At 48.8% G+C, this 20,190-nt stretch overlaps 1 protein-coding gene across 9 annotated transcripts; it reads left to right on the forward strand.

Moving 5' to 3' along the window:
- The first annotated feature begins 330 nt into the window (after window positions 1-330).
- GPAT2 (glycerol-3-phosphate acyltransferase 2, mitochondrial) lies at window positions 331-19,757 on the forward strand. 9 transcript variants are annotated; one of them, XM_027853845.1, is made up of 22 exons: window positions 331-416; window positions 6,872-6,978; window positions 7,257-7,370; window positions 8,222-8,295; window positions 10,023-10,127; window positions 10,679-10,807; window positions 11,644-11,743; window positions 12,102-12,235; window positions 13,065-13,164; window positions 13,264-13,476; window positions 13,793-13,903; window positions 14,181-14,266; window positions 14,717-14,835; window positions 15,738-15,808; window positions 16,038-16,296; window positions 16,484-16,632; window positions 16,727-16,804; window positions 17,304-17,435; window positions 17,519-17,639; window positions 18,449-18,514; window positions 18,906-18,961; window positions 19,364-19,757. In XM_027853845.1, the coding sequence occupies exons 2-22, from the start codon at window positions 6,949-6,951 to the stop codon at window positions 19,478-19,480; spliced, it is 2,364 nt and encodes a 787-aa protein (XP_027709646.1). In that variant the 5' UTR covers window positions 331-416; window positions 6,872-6,948; the 3' UTR covers window positions 19,481-19,757. The 9 variants fall into 9 exon arrangements, with proteins under 9 accessions (XP_027709646.1, XP_027709637.1, XP_027709641.1 ...); XM_027853836.1 differs by lacking the exons at window positions 17,519-17,639; window positions 19,364-19,757 and having other exon boundaries at window positions 12,099-12,235; window positions 14,675-14,835; window positions 16,038-16,395; window positions 18,906-18,964; XM_027853840.1 differs by lacking the exons at window positions 17,519-17,639; window positions 19,364-19,757 and having other exon boundaries at window positions 12,099-12,235; window positions 14,675-14,835; window positions 18,906-18,964.
- Window positions 19,758-20,190: the final 433 nt, after the last annotated feature.

Genomic DNA, 20,190 nt, shown 5'->3' on the forward strand with positions numbered 1-20,190 from the left:
CCTCCTCTTTCCCCCTTCTCTCCCCCCTCCCTCCCCCTCCTCCCCCTCCTCTTCCCCTCCTGCCTCTTCTCTTCCTCTCCTCCCCCTCCTCTTCCCCTCCTGCCTCTTCTCTTCCCCTCCTCCCCCTCCTCTTCCTCTCCTTCTCCCCCTTCTCTTCCCCTCCTCCCCCTTCTCTTCCCCTCCTCCCCCTTCTCTTCCCCTCCTCCCTCTCCTTCCCTTTCTTCTCCCCAGCCCAAAGATGGGGGGTCCTCCCCTTGAGCCCAGGGAAGGGCAGGGTGGAGGGTGGAGTTAGAAGCTCGAATGCCCATTGGCTGCTCGGACTGTCAGTCAGCGTCTGCCTCCTCTCCAGCCTCTCTTTCAGCCTTCTTCCTGCTGCGAAAGGCCTGTTCTTGGTGGGGAGGCTGGAGCGGGGCCAGGTGAGCCTGGGGCAGGTGGGGAGGGGGGCACGGATGGGGCCCAGAACTCCCATGGGGGGCCAGACCCTATGCTAGGCCCGGGCACAGCCGCCTGGGAGAGGGAGCCCTGCCCTCAGGGAGCATCCACTCTTACTGACTTAACAATTATTCGCAGGTGGATGATCTGCAGTAAGTTAGTGGAGCCCCCTCTGGGCCCCTTTGCTATTCTGGGCCCTCCCCGGGGGAAGCCCGAGTGAATTTTAAGGGGAACCTGGGCTCAGGCAGAGAAGTGTGCGCGGGGCGGGGGGGCACAGACCTGCCCCGCCCCGCCCAGCCCAGCTGGCAGGCTGTTTTGTAGGGGCACTGTTGGGGCAGTTGATCTAGCTTTGTAGGCGTTGGAAAGAAATGACTCCCTGCTTTTGGTTTTCATCTTTTCTTCCTTGCTTGCTTGGCTCTTAAAGACTTTGTCCTTCAACCAGAGGAGGATACCTGGATGTTAAGAGACAGGTAGATGTGGTTCTGCACCCCTTGAGAGGTGAGGGTGACTCCTTCCAACTCAAAGATCCTTGGCTGCCTCAAAAATATGATTAATGACTCAAATTTACATAGCACTCTGAGGTTTAGATAGAAAAACCTTTCAGGTATACAAGACAAATATTCCCCATTTTATAGATGAGGAAGCAAACCCAGAGAAATGCAGATAGCACAAATATTCCCTATTTTACAGATGAGGAAACAGACCTAGAGAAGGATAGATGGCACAAGCATTCCTTATTTTATAGATGAGGAAACCGACTCAGAATTGTAGATAGCACAAATAGTTCCCATTTTGTAGATGAAACAGACCCAGAGAAATACAGGTAGCACAAGTATTCTCCATTTTATAGATGAGGAAACAGACCTAGAGAAATATAGATAGCACAAGTATTCTTTTATAGATGAGGAAACAGTCATAGAGAATTGTAGATAGTAAAATATTCCCCATTTTATAGATGGGGAAATAGACCTAGAGAATTGTAGATAGCAAAATATTCCCTATTTTATAGATGGGGAAACAGACCTAGGGAATTGTAGATAGGAAAATATTCCCTGTTTTATAGATGGGGAAACAGACCTAGGGGAATTGTAGATAGCAAAATATTCCCTATTTTATAGATGGGGAAGGAGACCTAGAGAAATGTATATAGCACAAACATTCCCCATTTTATAGATGAGGAAACAGACCCAGAGAAACTAAAGGATTTAGCCTCTCTAAGGCCACACACCTAGTGAGCATCAGGGCCAGGTTTCTAACACAAATTTCTTGACTCCAGTGATTTGGCACTTTGCACTCCACTACTGCCCTCAGTCCAACTGACCTAGAGAGGGATGCAGACATGATTAGAAGACTCTTCTCTGGACCTCAGGGGAGTGTGATGATGTTTGAAATAGTAATAGTAAAAAAAAACCACAACTGCCTTTTTAAAATGATGCTTTAAGCTTTACATAGTACTTTGCATGGATTAAGTCATGTAAGGCTCCTAAAAGCCGTGAGAGGAGGTGCTACAGGTTTTATCCCCATTTGCAGGTGAGGAAACTGATGCTTAGGGAGATGAAGTGATTTGCTGATGATAACACAGCCATTTGTGGATGGTCCCAAGTTGTTTTCAGGCTTGTTTTTTCCTTCACTTTTTCATACCCAGTTGTTCTGGTAATTATCTGATGCTAAGTATTAACAGCTGCCAAAGATTGTTATAGATGGGGAAACAGTCTGCTGGGCCACACAAGTAGAGGCTCTAGTTGTGCTGTTGAGCTGCATTGTGGTAGGAGGTGCTTCCTGGTGCAGAGTGGAGACCTCTATTAGAATCCCTTAACTCTCAGGGACTCGGTAATAAGCGTAATCAAATCATGTGAGGAGACTGATGCTTAAGGAAATTAAGTGAGCTGTTGAAGGTGGAGTACAAACCCAGGTCTTCTTGACTCCAAATGTAGCATTTGATCAGATTTTTCATCCTGAGGCAATAATCCTAGAACTGCTTATGAATATTTGAGGGGCCCAACTGACCAATGCTTTCCCAGGCAGGGTTAGAATTAAACAGAATGCAAGCATCTTTTCTAACCTGACCTTGTTTCCATTAAGTTAAAGGCCGTAAAATTTAGAGCTGGAAGAGACCCAGAACATCATTTGGTCCAACTCTGTCTTTTTACAATTGAGGAAGGTGGTCCAAAGAGAGGAATGACTTGCCCAATGGCATAGAGGCATAAAGTAGCAGAACTCGAATTTAAACCTGCACGCTCAGCTCCAATGCCTGTGTTCTTTCCACTGTACTATAGTGCTGTTATCCCGATGGAGAGTTTGTCCCGACCTAGGCAAGGGGAGTTGGGAGAATCGGAGTACTCTTGGAGCCACGCATGGAATAGAGGCAAAAAAAGACCAGAGGGTCTCCCACGCCATCAACTCTGGGGTATAAACCCATTAGATATTAGTATAAGGACAAGCTCATGGAGATTGGTCTAAGGTTCCAGGGCAGGGGTTATTCTTCTTCTTGCTTTGGGGGAAGGGAGTGTTTCTTGACACAAGTATCTTTCATTTAATAGATTAGAGGTGGAGAACAGCAATGCCTCCAATATGAAGATGATGTTCTGGACCTGCAATCAGAAAGATGTTTTGTTAGTGAAAATTTGTCCAGTGGGACATTGGAGGAATTGGTTTCCATTGAGTAGCGTCATCCCAGGGTTATAAGTTATGGAGGGGCATGAGGGTAGGGAGTAGAAGGGAGGGGTCTGTTACTAAGGAAGAAAATGTTTTTCTCTTATCTTATCCAGGGATTCAGCTCGCAACTACAGCCGTGACGGTCTTCTGCTATAACTAGATTTCTGTAATTCAATATGGAAATTTTGCTGTAATGCTCCCTACCCTTCACACTGCTGACAGACTGATGTTCCTTTTACACAACACTCCTCAGAAATCTTCCTTGGATCCCCATTGCTTGCTGAGTAAAGTTCAAATTCTTTGGCCTGGCATTCACGGCTTTACAAAATCTAGCACCTGACTACTTTTCCGACCTTCTTTCATATTACACTCCTCCACACATTCTGTGTTCCATTCAAACATTGTCTCCTGAACCAACCCTGCTTGTCTGCCTCTATTCTCTGTTCTCCATTCCTCCCTGCTCCCTGCTTTGCCTGTTGAATTCCTATTACATCTCTAAAGCCACCTCTTCTAGGAACGCTTCCCTGATCTCTTGGGAGGTAGTGTTTCCCCCTTGGAGTAGACATAGAACTTTGTTCTATACCTCAGTGGTGCAGTTATTATGTATTATGTCTTTATGTCTTATTCACTGCTGCTTGCAATTTGGCTTACGTAAACTTTGTGTCTTCCCCTGTTGTTAGCACAGTGCTTTACATGTACTAGGCACCTAATCATGTTTGAGTGCCATTTACAAAGTGAGAAATGCATTAGGAGCAGTTTATCTGAAACTTGTGTGTTTCAGGCAGTGTGACAACATTCTTCCCCCTCATCAGAGGAACATACTTTGTTCTTTTACCAACATTGCCCAGGTTCTTCATAAGGCAGAGGGATTCAGACTAGGGAAGAAGCAGGAAGGAAACGAGTTTGATTAGATTAGCTGTATAAGGGTTATGGTTTTAGCAAGTAAATATTTGATTCAATTCAGTTCATCAAACATTGAACCGGGGAAAGTAGAAGGAAAGAAGATGGCAGAGGGGTTTACTGGAGGTTGAAATGTGTAAGTGATTTTGTAAACAAGAATTTTGGGAGATATTTTGAGGGATAGGCAGTAAAAACCAAACATCATGTTTTCTGAGTACCTACTACGAGCAAGGCACCACACTGTTGTACTGTGGGGAGTCTAGGCCCCATAGAGAGAGATCTAATAATATAAGACTGCATATAATAAATGGTAGAGACTTGGAGGTGGGACTGAAAGAAAAGGATTAAGAAAGGCTTCATAGGCCTTTCCAGGCCTGAGGGGTAGGATTTGGATTGGGGGACAAATGGGAAGAGAGCATCCCAGGCTGGGGAATGTTACATACAAAACCACTGGGGGAAGGAGTGGATGAGTGGGACATGTTGGGGAGCCTTGAGTAAACCAGACTAGTTCATAAAAGGAAATAGAGGAAGAAAAGATTGGAAAAGTCCAAATTGCAGGCCAAATTGTAGAGGTCCTTGAATGCCAGATCAAAAAATCTGAACTTTATCGTCTAAACACCTGGGTGGCTCAATGGTACTGGACTTGGAGTCAGGAAGACTCCATCAGACACTTATTTGGCTGGGTGACCCTGGGCAAATTGCCTAACCTGTCTTAGCTTTGGTTTCATCATCTGTAAAATAGAAATAATAATAGCACCTCCCTCACAGGGTTATTGTGAAGATCAAATGATTTAACCTATGTAAAGCACTTTGCAAACTTTAACACCTGTATAAATGCAAGCTACTATTACTATTAATGATAATAGTAAAGAATGGGAGGCCATTGCAGGAAAACCTAATTTCAAACTTCCTCATTCCTGCTCTGACATTTTATGTCATAGTTTGATCTGGAGAAGAAGTAAAATAGGAGAGCTCATGCATGACACCTGGGTTAGCTTAGTAAAAGGAGGTTTGAGATAAAGGGGAGAATTGGAGCTTGAGGAGTATGGAAAGGACTTTCCTGTCTCTCCAGTTAGAATACATGTGCTTTGAGGGTGATTCTTTGTATTAAGAAATGTAAGGAGCCTAGTACAATAGTGGGCACACAAAACCACAGAGTGTTAGAGGTCATGGGACCTTAAAGATCATCTACATCTCCCATTTCACAGAAAGGGAAACTGAGATTCAGTGAGGTGAAATGACTTGCCCAAAGTCAGATCTGGTTAGTGCTCTAAATGGAGGGGGAGTTAGAATGAATATCCATGCTCATGTTGCTGTTGCCACACTCTTCCCTCTGCCCTGGTCACTCAGCAAATCTCTTTTCCTTTGAAGTTCACTCTGCTCAGATTTATTATCCAGTCTAGATCCTGGTGGCACTTACCTACCAGCTCCCAGGGCATTCTGTCCCCTTTTGTAATGGGTTCAGTACCTGTCCTGTAGCCTTCCTCTCCGATCCAACTCCTGTCTTCTACCTAGGGGACCTCAGCATGCATGTTGATGTTCCCTCAAGCACTGTAACCTCTCAATTCCTTTCACCTTACTCAGTAAACTCCAGTGGCTCTCTCTTTCCTCCAGGATCAAATATAAAGTCTTATTCTTGCATTTAAAGCTCTAACTACATTTTTAGCCCTATTGCACTTTTCTGGCCTTCACACTATGGCCCAGCCAATCTCCTTGCTATTTCTCACACATGAGACTCACTCTTCTCCCATCTTGCTCTTTGCACTGACTGTACCCCATGCTTGGAATGCACTCTGTGTTGACTCCCAACTCTTGGAATCCCTGGTTCCCTCCATGACTCAGCTCTAGGCTTACCTGCATGAGGGTCTTCCACGTCCCCCAGACACCTCACATTCCCCACCCCGCAAAGGTTACCTTGAATGTGTTTTTGTATGTTTTGTGTATGCCTGTATATGTATATTTTCTTCTCTGTTGGAATATAAGCTCCTTGAGGGCAGGGAATGTTTTGCTTTTGCTAGTGCCTGGTGTATAGTTGGTGTTTAATAAATGTTTGTCAATTGATTAATTCTCTAGCTAGTGTTCTTTCCATTGTGGTACTGCTGCCTGCTTTAGAAATGTTAAGAAAATGTTTACTGATTGAAGGAATAAATGAACGAATTGCTCACCCTGGAACAGAGATAAAAAGGATGGTGGAAACAGGATCCAAATGATTCTTCTGAGAGAAATGATCCTAACGTTTCTTTCCTCTGTTCTCTCATTTGTCCAGCTTGTCTCAACCAGTTTTCCAGTTCTGTTCCCTCTTTCCATCCCCTCGCTCTTTGTTTCCTCCCAGTCCTCCAGTGTATGGATGCTATGTGTGTCTGAGTCCCTGGGTCACTTCTCTCAGCCAGTCTTTGTGTATCTCACTGTGGGCTGGGGCCAGGAAAAAGTATGGGTGGGAAAAACCAGTTTTCCTCCTGTGGAACTGCTGAAAGTGTAGGTGTTCTCTCCTGAGGGCTGGATTGGTGTTGGTTTGTGCTATATATTTTAGAGTTTTCTATTCAATGGACAAGTTGGGTGTTTAGCTTGTTCCCCTGAGGGATATTTGCTCCCCTGATTGGGTTTTGGCCCTTCTCCTCATCCGGTACATCTTATTCATCTCTGGATCCTGCTCCTAGTCTCTTCATGAGCAAGGAGGGCTCTTTTGTAGCCTGTTCCTAATCCTGTTTCCTTCTGGGAAAGGAGCTTTGACAGCACAGAGGATGTACAGGGGAGGTAGTCACTCTGGGAAGCATTTGGTTTTTCATCTCCTGTCCTCCTGATATGCCATAAAGGTTGTGACCCTCTCTCTCCCTCCCCCTCTCCCTTTCCCTCTCCTTCTCCCTCTCCCTCTCCTTCTCTCCAGGACAGATCTCTTAAGACTAGAATTCCAACTCTCCTATACTCTTAGGATTTTATCAGGGAGCTCTGAATCAGTGCCATATGGGGAGCAAACCTCAGAGTAATAAGGAGGTATGTGGTAAGGGAAGATGAGTCTGGGGCAGGGGGGAATCCTCATTCATTGCTGTTCTCATTCACCCCCCCAAATCCATCTGCTATGTCCCTCACTGGCCTTTACCATCCAGAGGCCCATGGCTCTTTTCATTGGAGAACTCTGTTCTGATTAAGGGTCAGACTTCAAGCCCAGAGATACCTCAGAAATCCTGGCTTGTTTTTCCCCCAAAGCTTTGAGCTATGTCTTTACCAGTGGTTTTCTTGCCAGTAATTCAGTATTTATTTCTCTTTGTTAGGCCAGCATGTGGCCCAAAGGCTTTGGGGTGAAGCTGGAAACCATCACCCCATTTCTGGGGAAGTATCGTCCTTTCGTGGGACGCTGCTGCCAGACCTGCACTCCTAAAAGCTGGGTAAGAGTTTCTCAGGGCCACAGGTAATAGGATCCTTTGGAAAAGGGCTGAGACAGGAATTGGAAACATAACAAGGTGTGAGAGACAGGAATAATCAATTGCTTCTAGGAAATGGAGGACCTAGATGTTTTTTTTTCCCCTTACTTTTAACCTTTCATGAAGCTACAGTGAATCTGACCACATGTAAATTTTTTGTGGCCAAGTGGACTGTGGTTGGGAGTTGGGGGACACGGAGGAGCAGAGTGGAGTTTAGAAAATCAGTGCTTAATGTTGACAGCCAAAACTGAAAAGGAGGGAAACAAGCATTTATTAAAGGCCTACTACGTGCTAGACATTGTTAAGCATTTTATAAATAATATCTCATTTGATCACTACAACAACCCTGGGAGGTAGGTGATACTATTGTCGATATTTGGTAGTTGAGGAAACTGAGGCGGGCAGAGGTTAAGCGACTTGCCCAGGGTCACCTAGCTAGTAAATGTCTGAGGCTGGATTCAAACGCAAGTGTTCCCGACTACAGGCTCAGCACTCCACTCACTATGCCGCCCAGCTGCCTCAGAAGAAAGTAGAGTACCGAATATTCCTGAATGACATGGGCTAGATGTCTATAGTGATCTATCTATGACAAACATAACATAGAGCATATGCATGTAGATACCACTGCCTATTTCCAAACATGGGCCATTTCGAGACAGACCTCTCTGGGGCAGTGAGACAAGGTGCTGAAATGTGGCTGAATTGTAACCCAACTTTGGTGAACAGAGTAGGACTTTTCTTTAGGGGAGGGGGTAGAAGGCACCCCTGCCCAGGCCTTGCTGCTCTCACACTTTATCCCATTTTGGTGTCCCTAGGAGGCCCTTTTCCACAAAAACATTGCTGCATTGGGCTTTCACAATGTGATCCTGGTGACTGAAGAGAATACCAGGTAATGTGCCATGGATTGAGAAGGTTAGGTTGTCTCCCTGCCTGAGCTTCTCATTCAGTTAATCAACAAGCATTGATTAGATTCCTGTTGTGTGCCAAGCATTGTAGTAAAGCTCTGGAAATACACATACAAAAGCCTGCTTAGGTTCTGCTGGTGGAGGGGTGGGCACTTTTTCAAAGTATATACGGGCATAAACAAAATAAATAGCTTATGATGTTGGAGGGGAGAGGGGAGACACTGACAACCGAGAACATGGAGAGGTGGCACCTGAGCTGAATTAGGGGATTGGGGGAAAAAGCATTGCAGGCATGGGGGGCAGACAGATTATGCAAAAGCGTGGAGGTGGGAGAGGAAATGAACATAAAGCGCATCAAAGAGAATACAGTACATATCAGCATGGAAAGATAGGTTTGGGCCAGATAGTGAACATCATTGAATTACAAACAGAGGAGTTTATATTTTTATCCTAAAAGCAATAGGGAGGCTTTGAAGCTTCTTGAGCACTTGAGGGATATAGTCAGAATTGAGTTTTAGGAACAGCAATGCTGTGACTTCACATTTATTATCAATATCATATTGCTTGCCTTCTCAAGGGATGGAGGAGGGAGGGAGAGAATTTGGAACTCAAAATTTTAAAAAGTGAACATTAAAATTTTTTACATGGAATTGGGAAATATGTAATGAGATAAATAAAAATATATTTTTAAAAAAGGAATAGTAATGCTGTGTAAAGGATAGACTGGAGGGGAGAGACGAGGCAGGGAGACAAATTAGGAGGCTTTTGCAATAGTCCAGAAAAGTGGTAATGAAAGCCTGGAGAGAGGAGAAAGAGGTAGAAAACTTGGTATGCAGCAGGTCAAAGGAGAGCAGAGTTGAGGCTGACAGTCTTAGAGGCCCCAACCAGAAATGGGGGTTTAGGAGGAAAAGATAATAAGTTTGGTCTGAGATGCCTCTGGGACATCCCATTGAAGATGTTCAGGAAGAAATTAGAAATGCAGGTCTGTAGCTCATGAAGAGAGTTGGGTGTCAGTTTGGGAATGATCTGCATAGAGATGATAGTCACCTCCCTGGAGGCTGATGAGAGCCTCAGTGGAGAGAAGAGGACCCCAGAACAGATCGCTGGGCAGGCAGCAGGACATGGGGGTGGGGGTGACACCAAGAAGGATCAGGTCAGACACAGGAAGATAACCATGACAGTACAGTGCCACAAAGGCCAGGCCACACAGTCAGAAGCTGCAGAGAAGTCTAGAAGGATGAGGACTGAGAAAAGGCCGTCAGATGTAGCTGTAACAGATAATTGATGACCTTGTGGAGAACAGATTCAGAGTGTGGCGATCGAAGCCAGATTGCAAGGGGCTGAGAAGGAAGATGAGAGGAAATGGCAGCAATGAATATAGATATGGAGAGGACATAGGGAATGGTTAGCTTGAGAGTCAGATGAAGGTTTTTTCAAGGAAATGGGGATATGGATAGATCAAAAATTAGGACTTTTCTCCCCTCAGAGATGGGGGAGCCATGTGTGTCATGTGCCCTACTCCTGCAGATCCAGTGGGAAGCAGTGCAAAGACCTTGGCATTGATAAAGTGATGGTTTGTCCCCACTGACAGGGAAGGGAACCCAATCTGAGTCTTCTGAGGGTGGGAGTGGGAGGTGTATTCAGTCTTACGTAATCTTCTCTAGCATTTCCTTCCACCCTAATGCGGAGCTTGTGGGGTGCCTCCCTCCAGGTACCGGGGGTGGTTAGTGCGAAGGCTGTGCTATTTCCTATGTGCGATGGACTGGAAGATCACTCTCACCCCAGATGCCTGGGAGAAGGTTTTGGGCAGCAAGTGGTGAGGACAGTTCTTGGCCCTGCCCTGGGGTGGGCCTAGCTGGAGCATTTGTTTGAACAGTGATTTCTCCCACCTTGGTTATAGCTCACTTAGTTTTCTTCCCCTTCTGACCTAATACCATGGTCATCCTTATTTTTAAAAATGGGAGAAACTGAGGCACCAAGTAGATAGGCCTCTTACCCTCTGTGGGTCACAAATTCTAAGGAGTATTGACCCTGGCCGTGTAATTTATTGTTGGGCAATAGTTCCTAAATACTCCAGTGAAACTCAGGAGGAGGTTGTAGCATTAAGAGGAAGAACCCAAAACCAGGAGCCACGAATCTAGAGTTCTGTTCTGGGTCTGCCTTTCAGTCCTCCCCTCCCCTAATCTCTCTTGGTTGCTTTTGGGTAATGAAGGCTCTGATGTGGACCCTTTCCTTCTGTCCTGGGAACATTGTAGGGCTAAGTGTTATAAAGAGATCCCCTTCCACCATCTATATGTGCTCACCCAATGCGGAGGATTTCTGCTGCCTTGCTCCCCCACAAATACTGACCCCCAGCTCTTTTCCTAGGATACAGGAAATCCTCTCTGGGAGGGCTCCTGGGGGAGCAGGTGAAGGCCCCAAGCCCAGCTCTTTGAGGAGAGACGTACAGCATACGTTGGGCCAGATCCAGGCTTCAATCTACCCCTTTTTGCTCAGGTAAAGCTCCTGCCTCAACTGAGCAGAGACCCCAAGGGCTGTGAGAATCAGCTTCCTGCTCAAACCCAGCCCAAAGCAAACTTCCCTCTCCGGTGAGGAAAAATGGGAGTAGAAGATGTTTAACTCGAGTATGTGGAACTTAAGTAATGAGGAATGTGCCTTCCTGGGTTCTCCTCACCATTCTGCTGCTGTCTGCTGGGGACCTGGGAGGTGGGGGTGTGGGAAGAGGGGGGCCAGCCTCAGAGAGAGCATTGACCTCGGTCCAAGCTCTGGCTCTGCTGTTTACTAGCTAGGGGAGCCATAGGAAAGTCCCTTTGCCTCTCAGAACCTCAGTTTCCTCGTCTGTCAAATGCAGATAAAAATGCTTGCGTTTCCTATATCACAGGGTGGTGGTGAGAACAATTTCTTGTAAACCGTAACAAGCCTTATGTAAGTGTGAGCTGGGATTATTCTGCCAGAGCAGAAGTTGGCACCCTGTGGCACTGCTGTTGCCAGCCCCCTTCCCTCCCACCACTGCTGTCTGAGAAAGGACTTGGGACACAGAAGCCCTAACCCTGAAGATGCTGTGCCCCCTACTCAGAAGAGTCCCTGTATCCTGGCTGTCTGAGTTTGTATGCAGCAACAAATTGGGGGACAGAGGCTGAAAATTGGGACTCTCCCCTTCCAGCTACATAGCAGAAGACAGACGTTCTTAATGTGTTTGAGAGAGCTTTGGGGCTCCTGTGGTAGAGTTTTTAATGTTTTGGTACCATACCCTCCATCACCATTTGGCCTTTCTGGCTTGAACTCCCCACATTTCTGCTCCTGGTCCCCTTATGTCTTCTCACTCCCACCAGGATATTCAACTGGGCTTTTCTCAAGTTCTTAAACTGCATCTTCCTGAACGTGCAGCTTCATCAGGGTCAGTTGGCTATGGTCCGTCAGGCTGCACAAGCGGTGAGTTTTCTCGTGGAGACCCCATAGCCCCATCCCTAAGCTTTTTCTGGGAACTTGCGCTCGTACCTCCTTCCCCTTGCCATCAACCCATGTGGGCCCTGGTTCTTTCCTGCATTTTGTTGGGGGAGTGGTAGGAGAAGCTCTTTCTCTTCTAATAAAGGATGTTTTGTGTAGAAATTGGGGAGGCTGAGCTCTTTGGCTTAGGGAGACCTCCTGGCCTGCTACTTATTTCTGTTAAGAGGCTACTACATTCTTCCTTCTAGCATGACTGTGGGTGGATGAAGGATGATTGGCCAACTCCCTACCATTGTTATCCTCCTTACCCCTATAAATAACCCCCTTCTCTCTCTTCCAGAAGGATACGCCGCTCATCTTTCTCTCTGCCCACAAGTCGTGTTTGGATGGGCTCCTGCTGCCCTTCCTGTTGCTCTCTCAGGGTCTTGGGGTCCTGCGAGTGGCCTGGGAACCCCAGTCTTACTCCCCAGCTCTCAGGTGAATGCCCTGCTCTCCCTCTCTCCCTCTCCCGTAGTGAATGAGAGAACACTCAGAGGAAGTCTGTGGTCACACAACACTGGGATAAGCTAGGGAAGGGGATGTGAATACTTCTGAGGATGGAGAGGGCAGTTAGTATTCAAAGATTTCCTAGAAACTTCCCTGTAGGCATTTTAGTGTCTGAATATTTTCCAAATATTTTAGTAAACCAGCTAGTACCATGACACAGGATCTGAGCCTGTGTGACTGGGGCTAGGCATCATGATATAAGAACAAAGCACTGCTTTTTACATATGGATTTGTGCCTTATTGCTTGTGAGATGTTCTAAACTGGTACAAGGAAGAGAGAAAGAGAGAAAGAAAGAAAGGAAGGAAGGAAGGAAGAAAGGAAGAACAAATGGATGAACTTCCCTGTGGAAAGTTATTCTCCTGTGTGTTGATTCCTCCTGACCCCTACCACTCATTTCCTTCATGCCTTTTCTATCTTATCACCCTGCAGACGCTAGACATAGAAAGTGTTTCATCTCCTCCATCCACAGAAACTGGTCCAGTTTGGTGCTTAGCTGGACTTTGGGTCCGAATCAGGACCTGGAGTGTTTCCTCTAGGCTTCAAGGGTCTGACCCCTGTTGTTTCTGGTCCTGAGACTTGAGGAGAGGAGACGTTGCCAGAAGGTTGGGTTTGTTCTGAGGGAGACCTGGAGTGCTCTTAAATCAAATGGGCCCTCCGTAGTGGACATAAGCCACCCTGCCTCCTGACCAGCTGCGTTTGCCTCTTTCCTTTGGAGATTAGGCGTGTTTCCCTGCATCACTTCTCCCCCTGTGTCCCTAGGGCTTTGCTGAGACATCTCGGTGGCCTTTTCATGCCCCCAGAGGCTAACCTCTTCCTGGACAACCCCAAAGGGATACTCTCCAGGGCTGTTCTCAGTGCTGTAAGTGCCCAGTCAGTGGCTAACATGGAGGTGTGGGTGGCCAGGTTCAGAGAGCTGAGTGCTCATTGAGTTCCTTTCTCCCACCCCTAAACTCTGCAGGCTGTAGAGCAGCTCCTGGCCAGCAAGCAGCCCCTGCTCATTTTCTTGGAAGATCGTCCTGGGGCTGTGGGACCCCGCCTGTCTTCCCATGGGCAGGCCTGGCTGGGGCTGGTGCTACAGGCATTCCGAGAAGGCGCCATCCCTGACGCAGCCCTAGTGCCCGTGGGCATTGGCTACGATCTGGCCCCTGATGTGCAGCATACCGGACCTCGGGTGAGGTTCTTCCTCGCTCTCCCTAATCTGACCACCCTCTGAATCCCTTAGCTTCAAGTCCAGGGCAAGGTCGTACCCTGTGTCTGGAAAGGACAGAGATGAACAGATAAGCCCTGCTATCAAATCCACGGGCAGGTCACACTCATGTTGGAGATGATGGGGTCATGGTGACGGGGGTTTGCCATGAATCTTACAGAAGAAAGCAAGAGATGCTCAAGGACCCCCTGTTTCCTATTGTAGCAGTACCAGTTTTCCCTCTGTGGGACACCTCGACGGGGGTAATTTATACTCGGCTTATTTTTGCCTCCCTGTATAGGCATCCTCTTCTCACCTGGGATTGTGGTGGGGGGCTCTGGCTGTGTTTCGAGGCTTGCGAGGTCATCGGGGCTGTGCCCGAATTGACTTTGCCCAGCCCTTCTCCCTGCAGGTATGGAGCCTAGGGGAAGCTGAGAGACCTAGAGATTCAAAACAAAATCTCAGGCCTGAGATGGGGCAGCTTTGGGGATTGGGGGGGGGGCTTTGTCCAGTCCTAAGACCTCTAGGTATCTATCACAATGCGCTGACCATAGAACCCTGCAGCTCCTCTCATGAGTGTGTGGGTTTTGAAGTTTTCCGGAGGTTCTGTTGCTCACAGTTCACCTAAGGTGAGGTTCTGGGTCAGTGGAAGAGAGATTGGGGATCATCTGACCCTCTGTCCTGGGCAGGAATACTCGGTCAATACTTGGAGTCGTGGAAGGAGCAGAGGACAGTCTTTAGAGCAGCTGCTGTTGCAGACTGTGCTTGGCCACTGGTAAGCACGGAGTGCGTTGGTTTGGTCTTGGGGAAGCCTAGGAGAGACGTCCCCCCCAGCTCCTTAGTACTTTCTGGCTGTTCTGTAGCTTTTCTCTGAAGGTGTTTTTGGGGGGAGTGAAGGTAGCAAAGACTGGAAAGAGACCCCCAGGAGACCTAATTTCCCTTGAACCACCTTCAGTCTCCAGCCTTGACCAAGGTTAGTAATTTTCAGTCTTAAATTTAGACTTAGATTTAGACTTCTAGGGCTGGAAAGGGCCCGAACGTTATTCCTCCAGAGATCATCCCTCTGTTTGTGGGCAGGTTGACCCTCCGTCATCGCAGAGAGAGGCAGGTGTGACCAGTGATCAAACTCCCTAACCCGCACTCGTAATGTGTTTCTTTGTCTTGGCTCCACTGTCTCTCCCAGTGTGTTCCCCTCTTCCCAGACCCCACTTGGCCTCTATTGCAGGTCTGTTCTTCCTGATTGTGAGAAACAGCAGGAGTGGACTCCGGCATCTGGGCCCCTTCTGGCCCTGGACGAGGAGGACCAGCTTCTCGTGAGCAGGCTGAGCCGCCACGTCTTGAGTGGTAAGCCAGTCCGGGGGTCAGGAACAAGGAAGAAACTTGTGTGTTCTGACTTGGGTGTGCTCATGGGATACTGCCAGGGCCATTGCAGGGTCACACAGATATCCTAAATATTTACTCTCTCCCTCTCTCATTTATCCCTGGGCCTGCAGAGTAGTATAAACCAGAGTCTCAGTTGGTAAATATACTGTTGGTAGCTCATAGGTTACTGAGGGAGACAACATGCAAACAATTATGTACAAGTGTATATACACAGGTGTGCGAGTGTAAACACTGTGTGCCCAGCACTGTTGTGGGCGCTATACAGAAATACCAAAGGGGTTTAAGATATCAGTTCTTATCCAGCTGGGGGGTTGGGGGGGAGATTGTCAAGATGTGTACACACGAAACAGGAAACCATACACTACTGCAGTTAGCCACATTGACAGTTGTGCAGTACAGACCATATATATTGTCTGGGTTGAGGACAGAGCGAGATCACTTGGGACTGGTGCTATTGGGAAATAAACCTGGATAGAGGTGTGCCTTACACATGTAAGACCTCAGGGAACGTTTGCTTACTCATAGTGTTAATTGATTTGAAAGATGGCTAGACTCAGAAGAAAGGCAACTTAATGTTTGGCCACTGTGGGCTGGGAACATAGACAGTTCTTGTACCCAGACATCTTTCACAGTACTTGGGGCCCCTGTGAGGGCAGGGTGGCAACGTTTGTTGTCAAAGACTGGAGTGGGAACGGGATGGTCCGTTTAGCAAAGTTTGCTTAAGGTTCTAGAATTTAAATGTGAACCATGGTTGGGAGCGCCACCTGGCGAGCTAGGCCATCCCTTGGGAACTGCATGGAGGGGAGGGGAGAGGTGTGAAGGTGCTCCTCCATTGTCCCTCTCAATGTCTTCTCTGACCGCAGCCAGCATCGCCTGCTCAGCCGTGATGGCCACGGCGGTGATGGCCGCCCTGCTGTTGCATCGGCATCGAGAGGTAGAGGTTGCAGCAGGGAAGGGGGCAATCTGATACGTTGGGATGTTTGTCTCTTGCTCAGGCATGTGGAGTGGTGGTTCCCCTGCCGTGGGTTTGGGGTGACAGGGAGGGGGCATCCCCTTCTTCCTCAAGCCTCAGTCCTTCCCTGTGGGTAGTCTCAGCATCTCTCCTGCCTCCCCGCCCGCCCTTCGCCAGTTCCTCACTCTGACAAGTGAGTTCTTTCCTCCAGGGAGTATTCCTCTCGAGGCTCCTGGAAAACTTCTCCTGGCTAACAGAGGAGACCTTGCTTCGAGGCTTTGACGTGGGTTTCTCAGGGCAGCTGCAGGACCTGGTGATGCATGGACTGTGTCTGCTGCATGGCAGCCTCTCCTTGTGGCTCCTGCCCCAAGGGGATGTCCTGGTGCTGCCCAGGGCCGGCCCCACGCTTGCTCAGCTGGCCTACCACAGTGCTGCCCTGCTGCCTGTCTTCCTTTGTGAGGCTGTGGGTGGTAAGTCTTGTGGCACTGGGTTAGGAAGGGAGAGAGATCAATTTCAGGGTGACTTTCCTGTGAATATTCTCGGGGCTGCCCTTCCACCACCCTTTCTTTGTGAGTACCATCAGAGCCTTTCTCTGGAATGCATTCTTTTCTCCCTGGTACCTCTCTTTCTCCTTTACTCTCTTTCTCCCCTGTCTAGCCTGTGCAGTCCGAGCCCTGCTGGCAGGCCGAGTGCCCCCAGAGGGACCCTGGGAGCTGCAGGGGGTGGAGCTGCTGAGCCAGCGGGAGCTTCATCGTCAGACTCTGCTGCTGCTGCACCTGCTTCCCCAGGACCTCCTCCTGCTGCAGGTCAGGGGGGCCGGCATCCTTGCCCTCGGCCCTGGCCCAGAGCTACAGCTCTGGCCCGTCTGGGGGCAGCTCCTCTCTTTCTCTCTCTCCCCAGCCCTGCCAGTCATCGTACTTTTATTGCCAGGAGGTTCTGGATCGACTCATTCAGTGCGGACTCCTTATAGCGGAGGAGGTAAAGACTCCAATTGATCGATTGAAGGGAGGAACTCTGCCCTGAGGCCTAGCTTGTTTTGTCTGCCTCTGATCTGGCCTCTCCCTTTCACTTGCTGTCTGACTTTAGAGTTGACTTCCTCCCCTAGGCCTGGGGCCCGGGGAAAGGCCCCCAGTGTCTGCTCTCCCATTGGCAGATGTGATCAGAGGAGGTGGCCCTGTGCTGGGGGCCTGCCTGCTGGAGCAAACCCCCAGCATTCCTATAAAGGATCTTTCCCGCAGGTCCCACTCTGCTGGGTGTTCTCTTCCTTGTTTTCTGATTGTTTCTTGTGTACCTTGTCTCCCCATCTAAGCCATAAGCATGTCAAGTAAATGAGTGAGCAGAGAATGGGACCTGCACAGACACTTCCCTGAAGTTCCTGGTGTCTGCCAGGAGTCAGGGAGGGGACCTCGTACTGCCATTAGGTGGGCATTGGCAAGGGGAGGGAGGAGTAAAGCACCAACTCCCACCCCACCCCCAGGCCCCTGGCACTCGGCTGACCTGTGATTCGGGGAATTGGCGCTTTGGAGAGAAGATGCTTTGGCGATCAATGGAAGACTTCAGTGACAGTGACAGCGACTATGAGGACGGCACTGATAGTCGCTGCTTCAAGGTGCGATGAGGCCCCTGGCAGAGGAGCGACGCTGGCACCCTGCTGGGGCATTGTGGAGAACTTCTGCCTCTTTCCCCCTCTAGCTCAGTCAGCAGCTGCGCTGCCCCGACTTCTTCCTCTTCCTCTGCCGCTTGCTCAGCCCCCTGCTCACAGCCTTTGCTCGAGCTGCAGCCTTCCTCCACCAGGGAAAACTGCCTGATACAGGTCAAGCCCCACCTTCTCCCCGCTCTCCTGCGGTCCCCTCCCCATCACCTTCAGGCCCGTCAGAGCTCCCAGCTTACTTCCCTCTGTCTTCCCTCTCCCGCGTCTTCCCGTGTCCTCCATTTTTCCTCCCTTGGCCAGAAGCCTGTGCTTGCCATTGGCAGTCCTACTGAAGCCCTCTGAGGTGGGGGAAGTAGCAGGACAGAGGCTCGGGTGTCAGGGAGGGGTTTGGAGGCTCGGCTCAGCTCTAGGATGAGACCATCATACGTCAGCTGCATCCGGGCTGGCCTCTTTCAGGTTGGAGTCAGAAGACACGGTTTCAAATTCTAGCTTCACCTCTTACTAGCAGTGGGAACTTGGACAAGTGACTTGATGACTTCTCTGGCTATCAGTCAGTCAACAAGCATTTGTTAAGTGATGTGCCAGGCACTGTACCAAGTTCTGGGCACAGAGTAGGGCAAAATATAGTCCCTTCCCCCAAGGTGCTCCCATTCCCATGGGGGACACAGCATGTGTACAACTGGAGACATGCAAGATCGAGCTTGGGTGAATTGGAGGGAGTCACAGAGGGAGGCCTTCACTGGCAGCTGGCCCGGGCCTGCAGGGAGTGGGAAAGGCCTCCTGCAGAAGGTTGGATTTGAGCTGTCTTGAAGTCAGTTTGACTCAGCTGAGCTGAGTCCATCTGGGATTGCCTGGTGGTCTCTGAGGTGCCTTTCAGCTCTAAAGCTCATGATCCTCCCTGAGGGATGGGGTGCTCCTGCTGTAGACCTGGAAGGGGCACACTAATTTGGGATTCTACCCTCTGTTGACAGAGGCAGGTTACACACAGCAACTGCACCAGTTCCTGCTGAAGAAGGCCCAAGAGGATGGTTCCTTTGGTGAGTCAGGAGCAGTCAGTTGTATCTCTCCCCCTCTTTTCCCCTTCCCCAAAGGGGGATCCTGCTTCCTTCAGTGTTGGGGTTTCAAGGCTTAGTTTCCTGGGTGACTGCTGTCACCTCTTGGCCACTATAAGTATAGCATGGAGATGGCAGCTCTGCCCCTCCCTTCTAGCCTTGCAGTCTTCCCAGAATCCTGAGTCTCACACCCTTCTCCCACAGTGCCCACACCGTGGAGCTGTATTGAGCAGCAGGCTCCCAGCCAAGAAAAGAAGCTTCCTGTTAGGGTTCAGAGGTCTCTCTGTCCCTAGGTGGTTTTTCCTGTGAACCCCGTGGTGGGGACCAAGCAACAGCGTCTCTCCTTCCTCTGAGCTATCTCTTTTTTCCCTCCTAGAGAGTACTGACCTGAGCCAGGCTCATAGTGCTGTGATGACCTTCAAAGATTTGGGGGTGAGTAGAGATGGATCTCTCCCATACCTAACTTCCCTGCTCCTTTCCACAGTAAGCCCATTGGGTTTAACCTCTCAAGAAAGTCTAATTTAACTCAAACTCCTGGGTTTTTCCCTCCTGGTGGCTGACAGGGACTTTGAATTTTACCCAAAGGCAAAACAGAATACAGTATAGGACTGATGTGTGCTGGGATTCCAGAGAGGATTGAAGAGGGGTTGGGAAAACTTCAGTACAACTCCACTTGTCCACCCTGAACAGTATACTGGTTATTATTTCCTTGAGAGACTTCACCATAGGCTTCTCGGGTGTGTCCACAAGCCCCACAGTGCCCACAGCCCTCCTAGACCACTTTGTGTTTGAGCTATTGACAGCCACGTTCCAGAGCTATCTTTTCACTCCCAGGTGCTGAAGGAACAGCCTGGCTCCACGGGCTCCACCCTCCATTTGTCTCCAGCCTTCACTATTCAGGAAAACCGGGAAAAGCTGGAGAATTTCATCTGTCAATTCATTTGTGGCTAGAGGTTCCTGGTATGAAGGGGACTGGAATGTCTTGTCCTGTGCCAGCAAGAAGCAGTTTCCAGCCCGACTGATGGAGCCCAAGCTGAGGAGAGTGACTAATAGTTGAGATTCTAATAGGTTATCACATGTCTCATGGATTATAAAGAGCCCCTAGGTTTGATTTTGAGATCCTGTGGTTGTGTTTCTTTGTCTCCCCCTGCAGCTCCTCTCTGTCCAGACTTACACCATGAGCAGTGTTTATATAAAGATGGGTATAAAGGTCAGCCCTCTCTCCCTACGTGTGGCATTTTCTTTCAATGTTACATAAATTCTTGAAGTCCTTCCCATGCCTCTTCTCTCTGCTGAGGCCAATCCTAACAGTCCAGGGCTCCCAGTCTAAACCATTCCAGGAAGGGAGATAGCCCCAAGCTAGTCCTGAATGAAGACAGAGTAGTAGAAACCAGGGGCTGCCTTCTCTGATGCAGGTATTGATGAGAAAGGCTTGAATGCTTGACAAGCAGCACAGTGTGGTAAGAAGGGTGGATCTGAAGTCGGGAGATCTGGGAATGATTCTTGCCTCAGCACTTAGGAAGTTGGTTGGGCAATACACAAGTCGCTTAACCTCTCCAAGGCTTTTATCCCTGTAAATCTGTGAAGTGGGAATGATATTTTTGCACTATCTACCTTAGATGGCTATTGTGAAGAAAGTGTTTTGCACATCTTTATGTGCT

This window comes from Vombatus ursinus, unplaced genomic scaffold, assembly GCF_900497805.2.
Source record: "Vombatus ursinus unplaced genomic scaffold, bare-nosed wombat genome assembly UNPS02010219.1, whole genome shotgun sequence".
NCBI lineage: Eukaryota > Metazoa > Chordata > Mammalia > Diprotodontia > Vombatidae > Vombatus > Vombatus ursinus.

Coding starts and splice junctions, on each gene's coding strand:
- GPAT2 (XM_027853845.1), top strand. CDS start 6,949: ATGGGGAGCAAACCTCAGAGTAATAAGGAG. Junction 10,128..10,678: donor AAGGTTTTGGGCAGCAAGTG/GTGAGGACAGTT, acceptor CTCTTTTCCTAG/GATACAGGAAATCCTCTCTG. Junction 18,962..19,363: donor TGACCTTCAAAGATTTGGGG/GTGAGTAGAGAT, acceptor TTTCACTCCCAG/GTGCTGAAGGAACAGCCTGG.